This window comes from Benincasa hispida, chromosome 6 (assembly GCF_009727055.1).
Source record: "Benincasa hispida cultivar B227 chromosome 6, ASM972705v1, whole genome shotgun sequence".
NCBI classification, from domain to species: domain Eukaryota; kingdom Viridiplantae; phylum Streptophyta; class Magnoliopsida; order Cucurbitales; family Cucurbitaceae; genus Benincasa; species Benincasa hispida.
In genome coordinates, this window is record NC_052354.1 from 47,977,802 (window position 1) to 47,997,419 (window position 19,618).

The following is a 19,618-nucleotide window of genomic DNA, read 5'->3' on the forward strand; positions in this document are numbered from 1 at the left end:
CAAAATATTTACAAATATAACAAATTTAATTTTAAAATATTTAGAATTATATATTATTTTGATTTTCAAATTTCATATTTTCAGTAGGGTTGTTTTCAAATATAGGAAAATGAATCAAAATATTTACAAATATAACAAATTTTACTGTCTATTGATAGACTGATATTTTGCTATTATTTGTAAATATTTTCAATAGTTTTGTCATTTAAAACAATTTTCCTTTTCAATATGTATATATAAATATTTTTTTAATTTTGAATTTTAAATTTTGCAATATGCACTTTTATATTTTTCTAAATTTATATATATATATTTTTAATTTTTCTTACCTATGAAATCAATTATAATTTTACTTTAATATAAATTTTGTTTACTAAAATATTCTTTTAGTTTCATTTTAATATTTTTACAACCACGACATTTATATAATAATATAATTGAGTTAGATTTGAGTTTGCATCATTTAAAATTTAAAACAAAGGACTTGAGTGAGAAATAATATTGTAAATCAAATTTTAGCAAAATATGAATGATAGAAATAATTATATTATCAATATTAACTTTACATCGGACTTATGTGTATTTGATAGTTTAAATATTTGATAATTATTTTTTATATTTAATGCATGCTATATGTCTTTTTATTTTATATAATTAGATTATATTTAAACTATAAAACATAGAAAAAAAAGAAAAAAATACAAGAAACAAGAAACAAGAATAGATATCAAATAACTTTTTGTTCTTGTTTCTTTTTTTTCAAGAAACAAGAAATAAGAATAGTTATCAAATATATTCATGTTTCTTGTTCTAAAAAAAAGAAACAAGAAACAGGAAATGAGAAACTGAAAAAAAGAAACAGGATTGTTATCAAATGGGCCCTTAGCAATTGAGTATGCCATTGTATTACAATTTTGGGGGATGTAGGTTAAAACATAAGAGGAAAATTTGCTAAGGATTGCTTGGATTTCATCAATCCATACTCCAATTTCGTTTCTAAACAAGGATTTTGATTGTTGGGGAAAAAAAAAAAAACAATTCAATGAATAAATTTTGGAAGGCAAGAGTAAAAACCATAGAAAGGCCGTTAGAGAGAGCTGTTAACTCAGCTTGGGATGAGTTTTGAAGAAAACCCAGATTCTGTCCAAAAGCTGCAACAATGGCTCCTTCAGAATTGCTCCATAGTTAGATGACAATGTCGAAGGACACCAAGCACCCTCAGTATTTAGTTTGAACAAACCACATGGAGGCAGAGACCAAGAAGAATTAGTAATTTGCTGGTGGTTCGTGGTATGCTTCGGTGAAGAACGAAACTTTTGGAATCCCTCAGTATATTAAATGATCCAACTAGCTTTGAGAGTTACAAGGGGAATATCATTACCATGAAGAACAAAATTTCTATAATTCCAGATAGCTCAACATAAAACACAAGCTAAAGTAAGTTCAGAGCAACTGAGCGTGGAACACCAAAGATCCCATATGTCAATAAGGGAAGCTTCTATTGTAGGGATGACAAGGGCTTTAGGGAGGAACAAAAAACAGAGATCCTTAGCCCGAGAACAAAGGATGAAAGCGTGCATAACTGATTCAGGTTGCCAATGGCAGAGCTTGCAATACCTTTTTCAATGACTTGACATCTGGTAGGTAAACAACTTTTGAGTGCCTTCTACATGAAAAGCTTTATTTTAGTGCGGATGTTGATTTTCCATAATTGCTTCCAAGATGTAATATTCAAATGATTGGAAGAGGATGCAGGAAATTTCATTTTGTAGGTAAATCGGTAACCACTTTTAACATTATAAGAACCATCTTTAGAGTAGTGTCACATCCAAATATCTTTTTTAGGAGAGGATTTGAGAGGAATAGTTTGTATAATATTCACATCATTTTCTCTCAGAAAAATATTAAGCTTGGAAGTATTCCATGATCTATTTTCATCAATATAATTGTCCACTATCCAAGAAAACGCTGAAGGATTGGTTGATGTATTATGAATGAAGGCTTTCTTGGCAGCCAAGGGTCTTCAAAGACGTCAATACTAGATCCATTTCCAACTTGAAGCCTTGTACCTTTTTTTAAAAGGTCTATTCCCCATATTATACTCCTCTAGAAAAAGGATGAGTTAATATTATTTTTTAGCTTGAAGAAAACTGCAGTTAAGGTAGTATTTGGCTTTTTAAAATCTTGGAAAGTAAAGAGTGAGGATTGATCAGAAGGTTCCATACTTGTTTTGCTAGAAAGGCTTGATTGAAGAGCTCCATGTCTTTGAAATTAAGACCACCAAGATTTTTAAGGCAGCAAAGGTTCGACCAATTAAGTCAGTCAATCATCTTTCTATATTTTGAGGATCCCCACCAAAACTGATCCATGGCTTTTAAGACATCTTCTATTGTGGATTTAGGGAGTCTGAAACAATTCATGGCATAAAAATGGGATGGCTTGAATGACAGATTTGAGGAGGATTTCTTTCCCAGCAGTGGAGAAAAGAAAAGCCTTCCAGTTTTGAAGTGATGTCCACACTCTTTTAGGGATAAAACTAAAGTTCTCCCATTTTTTTTCTTTTTGTGAAGCTTGATGGGAAGGCCAAGATAGGTGCTCAATTTATCAACCAAGGAAACACCAAGGATTTTCTGCAAAGAAAGTTGGAGAGAATGTGAGATATAGTTAATGCATTAACCTGATCCTAATTCATAAGTTTTAAGTAGAGAAAGAATGAAATTGCAGTCAGTAGTAAAAGCTTTAAGAAGAGACTATCATCAACAAAGAAAAGGTGGGAGATTAGGGGAGCTAATTTTGTAATAGAAATACTTGTAATATGTCTAGAGTTTGCTGCATGATTAAGAAGATAAGAGAGCCATTCAAAACATATTATAAATAGATAGGGAGAGAGAGGATTGTCTTGGCGAAGACCCTTAGTGGGATGAATCATACCTTTTGTTTAACCATTGATGAAGAGAAAAATGGAAATTGATGTTATGCAATTCATTATTAAGCTAATCCATGATGAGTGAAATCCCATTTTAAACATAATAGCTTGTAAATAAGCCCATTCCACCCAGTCAAAGGCTTTACTCATGTCTAGTTTAAGAGCAGCCAAGCCTTTTTTACCATGTTTTCTTTTTAGGAGAGTATTGTTACATTCATGAGAGATAATAATTTTGTCAGAAATAGAGCGAGAAGATAACAAATAACACTAGCAAGGATAGTTTAAGCCTATTAGCAAGAACTTTAGAAGCAATTTTATATAAAACATTGGAGAGGCTTATAGGCCGAAAAAAAAACATTAATTGGGTTTTTGGTTTTAGAAATGAGGGCAATATTTGTATGATTCCAACTTTTAATATTAAGAATATTAAGACAACATTGAGATGTGAAATTACTTAAAGAATAAGGCAGGGAAACCATTGAGGCCAGGGGCTTTAGTTGGATACATATTCATTAGTGCCATTTCAAGTTCGTTCTTTTTGAATGGGGAGATGAGGGACTGGTTCATTTCATTTGTAATGACAGTTGGAACCTTATCAATAATTTTCTGAATATCCAACAAATGGGGAGGGGTCTGAGATAATCTTTTAAATAAAGAGGGAATCTTTTTGGGAGCAGTCTTTATCCATTGGGTTGGTAAGAGATTTAAGGGTGGGGTTATCAAGATTTGGATTAGTAGACATTAGAGGATGGGATCAGAAGGCTTTTGGGTTTTGTGGGGCAAGATTGAGGATTAGACAAATTTTTTGAAATGGTGTTATCGAGGTTGGTATTAATAGGCATAGGGGTTTGGTTTTTTTTTTTTTTCAAAGACTCAGCTTCCAACAATTTTCATTATCATCACAGTCAATAGCTATAAAAGAACCAACGGAGTTACCTAAATTAACTGCAATATCTTTATTGTAACAGATTAAAGATAAGCCTTTAAAATGAACATGTTGGTGATAATTTGAGTTTTTTTAAAAAAAATTGCTTTTGAGAATCCTATATTGCTTAGGTTGGAAGTGGACTCTCATTCATATACTCCCATCTTGGACTTTGGGTTTGGGCCCCAAGAGGTATCCATATTTTTAGAGGGAGTGAGGAAATAGATGAATGTGAGTAGGTGGACATCCCACGCGTGCACCGCCGTCCGGTCGGACATGACGGGTGTGTGTGATTATTTTTAATAAAAAATATATATTTTTTTAATTTTATTATTTAATTTATATTATTTGTTTTTGATCTTCACTCGTTGGTATTCCGTATGCGTCGACTTCTATGCGCGCACGTTCTATGACTAGATGTGTCTTTCTCCCCGGTAGTTTCACATTGCAGTTGGCCTTTAAGGCCTATATAAAGCGTCAGCCTTCCATCATTTCTCACAACTCATTTTTCCACTCACAACTCAATTCCTCTCCATTCCTTCCCCTGTTTTCAATATGTTTTTCGAGCATACCATATCGAAGGGTGTGAGTTTTTCGATCGATTACTGTGCATCTCCGATCAAGACAACTTTATATTTCTGGGTTGTTTTATCCTAGGGACGTCGTGGCAATACTGTTGAACTGCTTGCACACTTGGGCAGAGCCGTGAAACGTCTTAAAGAGAGTGGGATTCGTGACTCAGCCTGTAACGAGTTTCTATTTTGTAGGTTCCACATTTCTGACGACTGTCGTTCGTGACTATTTGTTGCTGTCAAGTTTTACTGTCGGAGGATAGCCGGTTCCAATAATTTTAAGACGATTTCATCTACTGCTACCGCGATGGCCCTTACAAGTCATAACGACATTATGACTTCTGACCTCAACTGTCCATTACGGTTCGAAGGAGCGAACTTCAAATGATGGAAGCAGAATATGCTAATTTTCCTTACCATCAAAAAAATTGTCGACACTTGTACTACGAATAAGCCAACCGTTTCGAATGAAGATCTGACTAAATAATAGATAAAAGAAGCTGTTGATTGGGAAGAAAAAGACTTTTTATGTAAATTTTTCATTTTAAATAGTTCGACTGATGATTTGTATGATTACTACAACACAATGAATACAACAAAAAAAGTTTGGGACGCCCTACAAAAGAAGTATGAACTAAGAAGGCCAGGTCAAAAAAATATGTTGTCACTCATTCCTCAAGTTCCAAATGACGGATGACAAATATCTGGAGACCCAGTCCCATAAACTGCAGAAGATAGCTGATGAAGTAATAACTGAAGGTATGCCCCTAAACAAACAATTCCAAGTTGCTGTTATTATTGACAAACTATCCCCCTTGTGGAAGAATTTTAAGAACACCTTGAGGCATAAGACCAAGGAGTTTTTCTTGGAGAGTCTTATCACCCGACTAAGGATTGAGGAGGAAGCCCGAAAGCAAGACTAGAGGGAGGAGGTGAACATCGTACCTGGGAGATCCATCTCTGTCGTGATAAAGCTTGACCAAAAGTCCAATGAAAAAAAAAGGAAAGGTCAGAATCGTGGTTCCAGCAACCAGAACCAACAGAAGAAGCAGAAACCCCCCTTGGAGAAACTGTACAATTCTTTTGCTTTAACTGTAATAAACCTAGACACATGGTTAGGAACTGTAGAAACAAACATCGTCTTACTGGTCAGGCGAACCTAATAGAGGAACTGTTAGTTGCCATAGTCACATAAGTAAATGTGATCGATGGTTCTAATGGGTGGTGGATAGACACTAGCGCTACATGCCATGTCTGTCATGACCTTAGTCTTTTTAAAACTTATATTGAAACTAAGGGTAACAATATTCTGCTGGTATTGGGGTTGATGCCCTAAATCTCGTAGAGTCCTATAGTTTGTAAATATTATTGAACAAACTCACTGTGTATTTAATAAAATATATTTTATTCAAATTCATTATCTATAAAATATATGATATTTTAGTTGCATTAACCATAAATCAATAAACTAACATCCAAGGTTATCTTTATAATTCAAACATGTATGTAGAGACATATGGATGAATCATGTTTAAGTGATAACCTAAATGGTCCGTTAGTAGATGGATAAGGTCGGGTACCTTATCCTGGTGACACTACGAATATGACCCGCTTTGTAGGTGTTACAATTATTGTAAAGTGCTACAAATAATTTGATCCTAATCGTTCATGTATAGACATATGAACGGGGATATTCTTGAAGGATCTCTTGAAGAAGAGTATCCATGAGCACGTTTGGGTCTTTCCTATTTCATTGTGACCGAATTACCACACACACATTCTAATAAACAGTTATGCAATTTAACACTAATTAACGACATGCTTTGATAAATAAAAAAAAAAACAAGAGATTGAGTATACGCACTAGTTGAAGACTCTCTTCACTTCGAACTCAACCCAGCGAAAGTAAACCTCTACGTTCTTTATCGCCCAGTAAACAGTAGGCTACCAGCAACACGATCGTCTACACGAAGGGCAGCAAATGAACAAGCAGGAGTAGGGAAGACAACACCACTTGGAGCCCTTGGTATTCTCGGAGTGAGAATCAAAAGAATGGTCTTTGTTGGAATTGGTAGAGGAAGAAGGAACGGGATGATCGTGTAGAACGATAAGCAAGTGGGAGAAGGCTATCGTATAACAGATGCTTATCGTTTAGAGAAAGCTACACGATCGTGTAGGTTTTATTAAGCGATCATTTAGAAAACTCGACATGCTAAGCAATTGTTTAGAGAATGCGTGCGATCGTTTAGATGTGGGGTGTGTGATCGTTTAAGCGATAGGGTGCTATCATATAGGCTCTCAACTAAGCGATCGATACGTTTCCACACCTTGAGCGATTTTTTCGAACTCTTTGCAAAATAAAACCAATTTTTATTTTATTCTTCAGTTACAATAACTGAATACTAATTTTTCCATTAACGCACGATTGAAGAGAATTTTCCGGCCAATTATCACATAATTAACCAATTAATTAATAAAAGAATATAATCATATTATATTCTCAACCTATAATTTGATATCATATATCTACTCTAGTAATTTCTCCTCCACTTGATATAAATCATATTTATATCTAATTTTCTCCAAAATAATGTATCTCATACATTTAGTCATAGGATTGCTCTAAGCTAAGCACGCTTAACTTTGGAGTTCTTATGATTGAGCCACCGAAAAGGAAGGTGCACCTTGTTGGTATAGGTAGTAACTTTCAATTCTTTTAAGCATTTCTTAATCATACTTTCATGTCCTTAGGATCCCTCTCATTTGGATGTGATACCGGTTCATTCATGTACCCCTTTTGAACTCGGGTCGTTACAAGTAGAGATACGGCAACTATTGACGCGTAGTAAAATGCATGAAAAAATAGATAAAATGGTGAGGATGTCTTCATCGCAACCCTAAGCTCGACCACAAGGGTAACCTCAGCCAACGCAAACCTATGCGATCATGCTATACACACCCGATGCAGATGCACGTGATGTGTAATAGAAAACGGAACTTATTCCTAAGTCTCCATTCTTGCTTATGCAATCTTAATCTAACTCTCTCGAGCCTCGATTCTAACCTAGCTCTCTCAAGTCTTAGGTTCTTTCTTTAGACTCTCTCTTGAGTATCTCTAAAGGGGTGATGGACGCATACATAAGACAAGGTAATCATATGAGTCTGGCTGACGTAAGATTATTCCTATTCCTAGTGAATACTTGCTTACATTGCTTAATGCGATCAACTACTTACCCTCTCGAACAATTAGTTGCTGCTGATTTTACTCACAAACAAGCATTGCGTCTGCCTATAGACAAGCGTTACTACAGCTTCACACTAAGCAAATAAGGTTTTCTCACAATACTCACTCAACACACACCTCCCGGTGGTTTGCTACATGCTTCATATCCCTAATCCGTGTGATTGAGTATGCGATACTCTAGCAATCTTACTCAGTGATGCAATAAAAGTTAAGGATGCTAAGTAAAGGAAGATGAAGATGGAATCGAAGGAAATATAGAAATGCATTGATCACAAAATGTATTAATTCCTTAAGCCAAAATGTAATACAATACAAGGAAAGAAGAAAAATGGAAGGACCAGCTGGAAGCAATGTCTTGCTTCCAGCAGATGTGTGTCAAGGCTGCCAGTGGTGCCATGGATGGGCGGTGGAGCAGACTCTCTCGAGCTCTAACTCCGGCGAAGGCTCTGGTCGTCACTCGGAATGGATGAAGGAGATGAAAAACTCTTAAACTATCTTCTCACGCTTTGGTCTGGATCACAAGGATTCGCCCTTAGGCGGGGAGCCTCAGGCGAAAAACCTTGGATGATTTAAAATTCTGCTCAACGGCCTCTATTTATAAAGCTTGATCGATGACAGCAATAATGGACCTGCTCTGAATCTGACACTTGGGGCGCGATGGTCCTTTTATGAATCTCTGCTGTTAACGGCGTGGTAGGTGAAATGTCAACATCATCTTTGATAATCCCAATGTATGCGTTTTGCATTCATCCCTCTATTATGGTTATCATTATGTAGCCACGATCTCTCTATGATGACTGCAACTTCTATGCGATGACCGCATTCGCTTGACGACTGCAACTTTTATGCGATGGGACGCATGCGATTAATGGCCAAAACATCCATGAGTTGAATGTATGCGTTCGCTTCTGCGATGGAGAGATTCTCCACATGCAGTCGTCTTTGCGATAACCCGGCTTCCACGTATGCGTCCATTTCCTGTGTTAGCTACAAAGATAAACAATTGAACGCATAATAACACATAATTGTGGGTTAGCCAAGATTCTTAATACCGATCGACGCAAACTTGTTTTCTCATGAATTCCTAACATATTCGCTGAATATTCTACTTAACAGCCCTCATAATTCTAAATAAAAGGCCTATAATGACGTGCATTTCTGCCCGTCATCAATAGCTCAATAGGATCAGTTGAGAATCGATTTTTGGATTAATTTGAATTGTTCAAATTAGTATAAGGATTTAATTATATATGATATAATTAAGTTGTTTTAATTATATGTGAAATAATTATTATAATGTATTTGATACATTATGGTATAGTGAAAGGACATAAATATTTGAATAAGGTTCAAAGATAATTTCTATGAATTGGATTCATGGTTGTTAAATTTAATATAAATATGATTTATACTAAATGTCATATAAGAGAGAAAAAACTATAGTTTATATTGTATGTGATACAATATTAAAACTATAGGTTATATGTTATATTTGATATAACATATAATTTAATATATATATAATACGATAAATTAGTTATCATATTTAAATTTATATTAATTATTATTATAATAATAAGGGAGGGAGTTACAACTCCCTTCCCTTTCTTTTCTCTCCACTACGTAAATGGGTGGTGGTTATATTTGGCATATAGAAAAAGAAAAAGTTTTTTCTTCTTCGTAGGTAGTCGAATTTGGCAGTGAAAAAACGACAGAAGAGTTCTTTGAGTGTGCGTTGGATTTTGTTGGTGAACAATTTCAATTCTTTCTTCCTCTCCACAAAATTCCCTTAAATCTAAAATAGCCAAAGCCCACCACTCCTGGGTTCTCACCCTAAGAATACCGAGGAAACCATTGTGGTCGTGTTTGAACTTGTTCGAGGTTTTTCTTGGAGAAAGTCTTCAAGAGATTTGTGTGATGTTCGAGGGAATTCTTGAAGATAGATCTTCAAAGGTGAGGTTTCTAAAACCCTTTCATTGGCATATTGTAATTTATAAATAAATGCATGTCTTGTTTCTTGTTTACTGTAAAATTTATATTCAATGAAAAATGAATTTTGGTCGATCTTGCTTCCGCTCAAGGTTCTCTTCTCATAGAGTTCCTTCAGCTGGAACCGGCGAGGTGGAGCTGAAGTTTACCTCAGGGAAAACCCTCACATTGAAGGATGTCTTGCACACTCTAGAGATAAGAAAAACTTTATTTCAGACTATCTACTCAATAAGGCCGGATTTACTTAAATCATAGAGGCAGATTTATATATCCTTATTAAGAATAATGTATTCGTAAGGAAGAGTTATGCAACTGAGGGAATCTTCATATTGAATTTAAACATAAATAAAATGAAATCTTCTGTGTATATGTTGTGTTCTTTGAATGTTTGACATGCTAGACTTTCTCAAGTTAATAAGAAATTAATTAGTAACATGATTAGGCTGGAAATGATACCTAAGTTATACATAAATGAATTTGATAAATGCGAGTATTGTAGTCATACTAAAATAATTAAGACTTTGCATAAATCTGTATTTAGGGTATCTGAGCCTCTAGATATAATTCATTCTGATTTATGTGAATTTAATGGCATCTTGACTATGAATATTAAAAGATATTTTATTAATTTTATTGATGATTGCTCTTATTTTACTTTTGTATGTTTGTTGAAAAACAAAAGTGATGTGTTTGGTACTTTCAAATTGGTTGTAACTGAAGTAGAGAATCAGTTCAACAAAAAGGCTAAAAAATTTCGTAGTGATAGGGGAATTGAGTACAACTCAGACAGCTTCAATGAGTTCTTTAACTCACATGGAGTAATATACGAAAAGACTACACCCCACTTTCCTAAAATGAATGGAAAAGTCAAAAGGAAAAATAGAACTTTAGCAGAGCTAGTAGTCGTTATTTTACTTAGTTTAGGAGCCACGTCTTATTGATGTGGTGAAATCATCCTTACCGTGTGTTATGTCCTAATAGAATACCAAAGTCTAAAAACACAGCTTCACCTTACGAAGTCCTCAAGAATAAGAACCCAAACTTGTCATACTTTAAAACATAGGGATGTCTAGCGGATTCCATAACCTAAAAGAAGAAAGCTAGCTAGTAGAGCCTATAAGTGTGTCTTTATAGGTTATGCCATAAACAGTGAAGTCTATAGGTTCTATGACCTAGTAAACCAAATGATCATTGAGTTAAATGATGCCAACTTCTTTGAGGATAGATTTTCTTTTAAATTGAGAAATATTGGGGGCTGGGATCTGGTAGTCTAACCCTAGTTAGAAATTCTACCTCTATAGAGGAAGTCGACCCATAACCTAAAAGAAGCAAAATAACTAGAACCGTCAAGGATTTTGGGATGACTTCTAGACCTATAATGTAGAAGAAAATCCTAAAGACCTAAAAGTTGCTCTATCCTCTGTAGATGCCAACTTATGGCAAGAAGCCATAAATGATTAAATGGACTCTCTTGAGTCAAATAGGATTTGACACTTAGTAGACCTACCCCTAGGTTGCAAGACAATAGGGTGCAAATGGATCTTAAGGAAGAAACTTAGACCTGATGAAACAATTGACAAGTTTAAAGCAAGGTTAGTGACAAAGGGTTTTCGACAAAGAGAAAACATAGACTTCTTTGACACATTCTTCCTGTCACTAGAATTACCCCATTTTGCGTGTTGTTCTCTCTCACTGCCCTTTATTACCTTGTAGTACATCCGATGGATGTAAAGACCGCTTTCTTAAACGATGAACTTGAAAAAGAGATTTACATGAAACAACCTGAGGGCTTTATAGTCCATGGTCAGAAAATAAGGTTTGTAAGCTAGATAAATCTCTATATGGTCTGAAACAAGCTCCTAAGTAATGGCTCAAAAAGTTTGATAACCTAATCCTATCTAAAGGTTTCAAGGTTAATGAAATTGATAAATGCATCTACTATAAGTTTGAAAATAATCTCTGCACTATCCTGTGTCTATATGTAGATGATTTGTTAATCTTTGGATCAAACTTGCACGTCATAAATAATGTGAAATCTACATTGAGTGCAAACTTTGACATGAAAGACTTAGAAGAAACGAGTGTAATCTTAGGCATAAAAGTGACTAGGTCTGAAAAGGGAATTTCTTTGGATCAATCTCACTATGTAGAAAAGATTCTAAAGAAATATAATTACTTTGAATGTAAACCAACATGTACTCCTTATGACCCTAGTGTTAAGTTGTTCAAGAACACCGGTGACAATGTTAATCAATCTGAGTATGCGAGCATCATAGGTAGTTTTAGATACATTGCTGACTGCACTAGGCCTGATATAACTTATGTTGTAGGATTACTTTGTAGGTTTACATGCAGACCTAATATAGAGTATTGTAATGTTATAGAAAGAGTTATGAGGTACTTGAAGAAAACCCAAAACCTAGGATTACATTATCAAAAGTTTCCCACTCTCTTGGAAGGATTGAACGATGCTGATTGGAACTTCCTTTCGGATGATCCAAAGGCTACCAATGGCTATATCTTTAATATAGCAGGCAGAGTTGTCTCTTAGAAGTTCAAGAAACAAACTATTTTAGCCCAATTTATGATGGAGTCAGAAATGATAGCACTAACAACAGCTAGTGAAGAAGTAGGCTGACGTAGAAGTTTGCTATCAGAGATTCCCTTATGGGAAAAGCCAAAACCAGTTTGATCCATTGCGATAGTATTGCAGTAATCGAAAAAGTTCATAACCGTTATTACAATGGAAAGGGATGACAAATACGTCGTAAGCACAATACCATTAGAGAGTTCCTCACTACTGGTGCAATTAGAGTGGATCATATACGGACTAATGAAAACTTGACAGATCCTTTGACGAAAGGCCTGGCAAGAGAGAATGTTTTCAAAACCTCAGAAAGGATGAGACTCATGCCTAGAGAGATGAATCACTGTGAGGAAAACCCAATCTGTAAACTGAAGAATCCAAGAAACAGGTTCAACGGATAATAACTGATCACAAGTGATACATAGTGAATCAAGCTAAAATAAATACAGAGTTCCCTTCCTATGACCTAGAGTCTGAGCATGATATCTTGAAGCATAAGAAAGGTTGAACTTAGTTCTTAATGAGATCTATACTTGATGTCAAGTGAGGTACCTAGCTATGGGAGTACTCTTGATAGACTCACCTATGTGAATATGGAAGTGGGGGGCCACTTCCTATGGAGGTTTTAGGCAAACTCTCTAAAGTGTTCACTAAACCGAGATACACATGCTAGGCTTTAAAGCTCAGGTTTTTCAAACTATATCTTAATGATATTGTGTCTAAGATGTTGTTAGAGATAGAGTTCAAAACCATGAGTTACTCTAGTATATTCTGAATCATCTACACTACGTAAAGGTTCAGGTCGTAAGACACCTTTGCTTATGCACAATATTGTATAGATTGATATTGCTCGATGAAAAATATTTTTCTTATGTTTTTAAATTTTTAAGTAGGGGATTGTTGGTAAAAATTTGAGTTTTAAAAAGGAAAAATTGCTTTTGAGAATCCTATGTTAGTATACAACCTTGAGAATTATGGAAGATTTGAGAATTGAAAGATTGAAAAGATAATGGGCTTATATAGACATAAAAAGGAGAAAAAAAACTTAAAATCAAAGATAGATAATTTATTTGAATCAAATATTTTGAATTGGTTAATGTGATGATCTATATTTTTTAAAAAAAAAATCAACGTGAAGATTAAATAGAAGATTTTTTTATTTAATGATTTTAATGTAAAATTTGCTTTTGTAAATCTACATCCAATTACTAAAAGGAAAAAAGGAGAAATTATTTCTCCTCACACCCCATTTTTGATAGTATAGATTTTTAGTATGACAAAGCTACATAAGTGATTTACCTATAATTCTATAAAACCGACCATTTTAATGAAAAAACATTTTGTCCAAAATGTACATTGCCATTCATGAACGTAGTCAAGCAAATATAGAGGTTTGAATTCTTTTCAGAAGGTTGAATTAAAAAATAAATAAATAAAAAAAAACCTTCCTGAATTCACAAAAGAAAAAAAAATCCACATAACTCTACTTTCAAAGGAAATACATGTAAATTATCACTTAATTACTTTATTCTAAACATTTCCATTTAGTTCTTAAATTTTAATCATCAAATTTAAAAAAACATAGAGTTAAATTTTAAACCTATTGTTTTGTTTCTTAAATAGATTTCAAACTCATTATTAAATGAAATCTTACAATAAAAAAAATATTTGATAAAATATTGAGAAATATTGTCCAAAAACTTCGACCAAAGCCATGCAAGTGATGCTCCACTTTTTAAAACTCAAGAATTCAATTTATTTTTTAAGATTTTCTATTTAAAATCAATTAAAAAGTTTGGTTAAAATGCATTTTATCATATTTGAGTCCATGTATAAACATGAAAGGCTAAATTATGGATTTGGCCCTAAATTCAGAATTTATTCCCTACGAGTTTGAAAGTTAGAATTTAGTGACTTTTTTTTTTTCTTAGAATTTAGTGACTTTGGTCTTAATGATTTTATAAATGTCTCATAAATTATTTACGTGGTTTGATAAAACTTTTATGAAAGATTTTCGAATCAAAGGACTAAATTGTAGAACCCAAATTTGCAATTCAACAAAATTAAGATTGGTCTCGCAATTACTTTATACTTACGTTTAGCTAAAAAAAAAATTGAATACGTATACTAAACAATATGGGAGTAAAATTACCTTCAAACTACGAACTAATTTAAAATTTATGGAAAGTAGAATGATTAAATTTAAACATTTAAAAGTGAACTAGATTAGACAAAGCTTAAAATAAATATATATATAAATAAAAGGACCAAAATGGGGGTATTTTAACCAAAATTTTGTTGTTTCAGGAAACACACTGGTATATTGGATACCTTCTTGAGTAAAGCACAGATATTACTTACAAACTTAGAGACATTAATTTATGAATAAAAAAATCTTAAATTCAAATAACTACAAACAAAAACAAATCTATAGCAAAATAGGGCTTTCTTAAATCACAAATTGACCAAAAAACTTGAGTTAGTAGATAAAGATAAATTTAATATTGTATCATCTAAGAGTCTCAAAATCTAGACAACATTCAATCAAACCTGATCAATTTGGGAAGAATATTTGATGTCTGGCTTTGAGATTCCCCTTCACCAATAAAATAGTACATATAAGCACTCTCCATAACAATGCAAATTAGAAACTTCAAGATTTTAGTTCAAACATAGCATTAAACAAGACTACTATGAAAAGTCTCTCCCCTCTAGCAATCAGTACATCCAAAAGAACTAATATAAAATGTAAAGAGATAAATCTAAAAAGGAGAAGATTTAAATAAAGTGTACGGCATCTAAGAAGTTACAATTTCCCAAGAATGCTAACTAGATAAGTCAGACCTTTAGATATCTTCCCTGTAATGGCAAATCCAGATCTGAAATGTGAAATACATCCTCCAAGTAATAGCACAAAGCCAAATGTTACTTGGAAATTACAGCCTCAGATCTCCAATGTAGAAGTCTTCAATCATGTCGAAGACTCGACTTGCGTGTTGTGGCCTGCACAAAAAGTTTAAGGTTGAAATTAACATATTTAGAAGATTGATGCAATGTGGAATCTAATATTATAGCTTGTATGGCAGAGGAGAGGTAAAATGTTGAGAGAAAACCAACATATTCCAACTGTGATCCATTTACACCATGATCCTGTAGTTTGTAGCTCAAAACAAGGGAAATGTTGAAAAAAAAGGATTTCTATCTTTCTTAGCGAATGTTGTCTAGTTGTGAGTGAAACTTAATAGGCATTATTCTTTTGCTCTATGGTCGTTTTCTTAGTGAAGCGGGCACGCTGATCTTAATTATTGTCTACTGACGCTAAAACAATTCTAGAGTATCCAATCAAGATTGTTTAGACATATCGAATTAATATGATATAATACAGCTGAGGTGATGTCAGGCATGTTTTACCCATAAAACCCTTCTGTAGAATCATCCCCAGCATGTGTTAGGATGGCATCCCCTCCAGGATGTTCTTCAACATAGGAGGTAACATTGTACACCTATGCTCAAGGATAATCGAAAATGGATTATAAGTACGAGAATATACAAGCAAACTCCAACTTTTGCTATGAGCTTGGATATAAAACGAGTGAGAGATGGTTATACCTTGTTCTTGATAATGACCCAACAATCAGTTCTCTTGTTATGAACCGAGACTTCATCCTTACTGTAGACTTTAGATGGCTAGAAGCAAGAAACAAGATTTAGAATGTAATGAAAAACAAGATCAACGCAGATCCTTAAATTTAACAAAAACTAAGGCCTATCCAAGAAGTACGCATCACCAACAGATAAGCTTAACCAAGATATTCAAAATCACTATACTAAAGCTCAGCAATCCGATCAATAATGGAAAGGCGTTCCACAGAGTTAATAACTTAAAAGGCACTTCAAACATCTGAGAATTAAATCTGGACGTATAACTCTATTTCTATGTTGAATAAAGATACAAATTGTTTCACATAAATCTCTTTTAAATTACTGATTCGTTTCTGTTTCTCAACTAATGGAAGCTGTGATGAAAACATCCAGTGCATTGTGCAAGTCCATTTTTTATAATCCTAATCAATATCCATAGCCAAAGCCACAAAGCATTATCACCCTGAGTTACAAGCAATTGGTAAGTAAGAGCACAATCATCTAAAACACCTGGACAAACAAATCAACTAATCCTTCCAAAACATTTTCCCTACTCGTTTGTCTTTGAGAGAAGGTTGAATATATTGGGTACATACTGTTGAAAACTCCAAACCTATTTTTAATAGGCTCCAATTATTAAGCAATACATTCTCCATAGCTGGAGTCTGGACATAGAACATTGCACAAGCCACGATGATTTACCCATGCTAATGAAACTAAAAAGGCATTCATGTCCCAGCGTCTCAGCAGGCAAAGAATTGCTCGATTCATTTATAAAATTAAACCCAACAAACAACTTTCCAGTAGAAGTCGTAAAAAGAAAACCTCTGTGTCCAAAGTACCTTGTTGATAGCATTTAGTTGGACCTTTTGTACATTCCCTGCATCCAGAAAATATCTATTCAAATCGATATGAGTCTATGCATTGGAGAACTGAAGAAATGAAACAAATATACTTCTTCAAACTTACGGTTGCGTGGGATTAAAATTAGAGCTCCCAACAAAACACTGAGAACCAATGCAGCTACAACGATCACCATTTTATGTAGCTCACTGCTAAATCAGATTCACAATAAATGCAAAAGCATCATACTGAAACGAAACAAGAAGCACTATGAATCCAAAATTGAAATTTAAAAAATGAAAAAATCTGATTGGTAAGAACAAGAGAAATGCTCCAGGAACCGGAAATTCAGCAAAAATTCTCGGACCATCCAGGTCACTGATTCATGCTAGTCTTTGATGCAGATGATTTAGCTGCGTAAGAGCGAAACTGAGGGCTTACCGGAAGATTTCCGATCCGATGTAGAGAATAAGCAGAGAGATTGTCGACTGTCCGGCGGACTGAATGCCAAAATGAATTCGCCGGGGAAATACTGACCAGAATCTGGACTCTCAAAATTCCACTGCATTCCGCCCACCGGATCCCCGTCAAAACATAAACCGGGTACGGGTCACACAAGAATTCTGATTCGGGTTTAGGCTTGAGCTTGAATTTAGGCCGAGTTTGGGCTTGGGCTTCAGTTTTGGGTCGGGCCTGAACTTTCACTGTAGCTTGGGCTTTGGATCAGGCCTGGGCCTGAGCTTCTCGTTCTTTAGTTGGGCTGATAAATCAGATAGCAAATAGCAAATCAGCTTTCTTTCCAGCTTGGGCTAACTTTCTACTTCGACTTGGTCCTCGATTGAGAAATTGTGAAGATTAACTAAAGAAAAAAAAGTGAAAATGAAGATAGCTAAGATGTGGCTTGGTAACCATTTTGTTTTCTTCTTCTGTTTTTGAAAATTAAGCCTATAGGTACTACTTTCACCTCCAAATTTCTTTTTTTGTTATCTACTTTCTACCGATAGTTTAAAAAATCAAGCTAAATTTTGAGAACTAAAAAAAATAGCTTTCAAAAAATTGTTTTTGTTTTTTAATTTAGCTAAGAATTCAATTATAATACATAAGAAAAATGTAAATCCTGTAAAGAAATGTAGATGATATAGACTTAATTTTAAAAAACAAAAACAAAAAATAAAATGGTTACCAAACGATGACTAAAATGTTTAGCTATTTAAGATTTATAGCTACCACGTTTGTAGGGGTGGATAACCTCTATATTTAGAGCCAATGATTTTTCAACCCACAATATATATCCCTCCTAGATTCATATAAGGGAGGAGAGATACATTTTCAAATGATAAATTTTTTGTTTTTGTTTTGTTTTTTGTTTTCTTTTTTTTTTTTACAAATATATTGTAATTAAAGTGTGGGTTGGGTATCGAACTTTTGACCTCGAAGTCGATAGAAGTTCGATAATACGATCACTATATCAGATAAACATCATATTATGATTATATTGCTAGCTATTACTATTTTTATCCTCCATTAGTTAGTTTTCACTTCCAAACATTTATTAACCCCAATCCTAGTTTCTAATTTCATGGGATTATTCAAAACATCATGCAAAGTTATACAAATGGCCCCTATGAATATGTATGTATATATATAACCAAATATACAGCAGCACAAGTGCAAACATATGAGCATATCCACTACATATCTTGTATAAACCAATGAACACAAAGAGATTCACACCTTATGAATATGTATATATAATCAAACCTAATACCTTATAAAGATAGACACACTGAACCTCCCACCTTATGAATATATGTATATAATCAAATTAAACATACAATAGCACAAGTCCATACATATGAGCATTATCCACTATATAAGTGTATATATCAAGGTATATAAAGAACCCTACACCCTATGAATTATATGTATATAATATAGCATATAGGAGCACGAGCACAAGCACAAACATATAAGTTGAAGGTTTGGAAAACCGAAGCGAAAGCGTGAAAGGCATCGGTGTCTCTTAATTTAATTTTACAGTAGTAAATTAGAGAAGACGAAAACTTTAACAATAAACATTCATATATCTAACATGCTTTTTACAGAATATAAGAGGAACTAAGGGAGAGTAACACTTACCCTTGAAAACTTAATTTTCGCATTTCCTCTCCGGTAACCTCAGTATTCTTGGTAGGGTGAGAATCGATGAGAGTGGTGGGCTTTGCTTTAATTTTGGAAGGGAGGGAGAATTGTGTTTTCTTGAGAGGAGATTACTAAGAGAAATTAAAAGAACCTTTTGTGTAGTAGATCATAAAACTCTCTGAGCTCGATTCTTTTACGTGAAACCAACTTTCACGTTGGTTATGAGAGAATGGGTTGAGAGAGTTACAATAACTCCCTCCCCAAATTTAGATTGATTTAAATTCAAACAATGAATTTAATTTAATATAAATATAAACATATATATTAACAACTTTAATATACATATAGATATATATATATATAACAAACCTTATGTTATATCAAATATAACACATAACCTATAGTTTATATTATATCATATATAATATGACCTATAGATTATTATTCTCTCATTTAACCTATAGTATTTAATATGAATCAAATTCATATTAAATTTAACCTACAGTTTTTATATAAATCACATTCATATAACTAATATTTGAATCAAATTCAAATATTTATTTCCTCTCAAATAAAACTTTAATTATAACGTATCATATACATTATATTAATTATTTCATATATAGTTAATTCCCTCAATTAATTTGAACTATTCAAATTAATCCAAAATTAATTCGATTCTCATTTATCCTAAGTGAGCTATCGAGGGGACCTTATGGACTTGATTAATTAATTAAATTCTTTAATT

The 19,618-nt window shown here is 33.7% G+C and overlaps 1 protein-coding gene across 3 annotated transcripts; it reads right to left on the reverse strand.

Moving 5' to 3' along the window:
* Positions 1 to 14,773: 14,773 nt before the first annotated feature.
* On the reverse strand, positions 14,774 to 17,329 carry LOC120080017 (cytochrome B5-like protein). 3 transcript variants are annotated; one of them, XM_039034539.1, is made up of 6 exons: positions 17,170 to 17,329; positions 16,855 to 16,976; positions 16,728 to 16,765; positions 15,853 to 15,930; positions 15,655 to 15,746; positions 14,774 to 15,246 (listed from the first exon to the last, which is right to left on the reverse strand). In XM_039034539.1, exons 2-6 carry the CDS (start codon positions 16,922 to 16,924, stop codon positions 15,180 to 15,182), a joined length of 345 nt encoding a protein of 114 aa, XP_038890467.1. In that variant the 5' UTR covers positions 16,925 to 16,976; positions 17,170 to 17,329; the 3' UTR covers positions 14,774 to 15,179. The 3 variants fall into 3 exon arrangements, with proteins under 3 accessions (XP_038890467.1, XP_038890469.1, XP_038890468.1); XM_039034541.1 differs by having other exon boundaries at positions 16,855 to 16,940; positions 17,170 to 17,325; XM_039034540.1 differs by having other exon boundaries at positions 16,855 to 16,937; positions 17,170 to 17,323.
* Positions 17,330 to 19,618: the final 2,289 nt, after the last annotated feature.

Excerpts from the sequence above, each read along its gene's own strand:
- LOC120080017 (XM_039034539.1), bottom strand. The coding sequence starts at position 16,924 with ATGGTGATCGTTGTAGCTGCATTGGTTCTCAGTGTTTTGTTGGGAGCT. Across the intron at positions 16,766-16,854 it reads AATTTTAATCCCACGCAACC|GGAATGTACAAAAGGTCCAA; the intron begins GTAAGTTTGAAG and ends TTCTGGATGCAG. Across the intron at positions 15,747-15,852 it reads GGGTCATTATCAAGAACAAG|GTGTACAATGTTACCTCCTA; the intron begins GTATAACCATCT and ends CCTTGAGCATAG.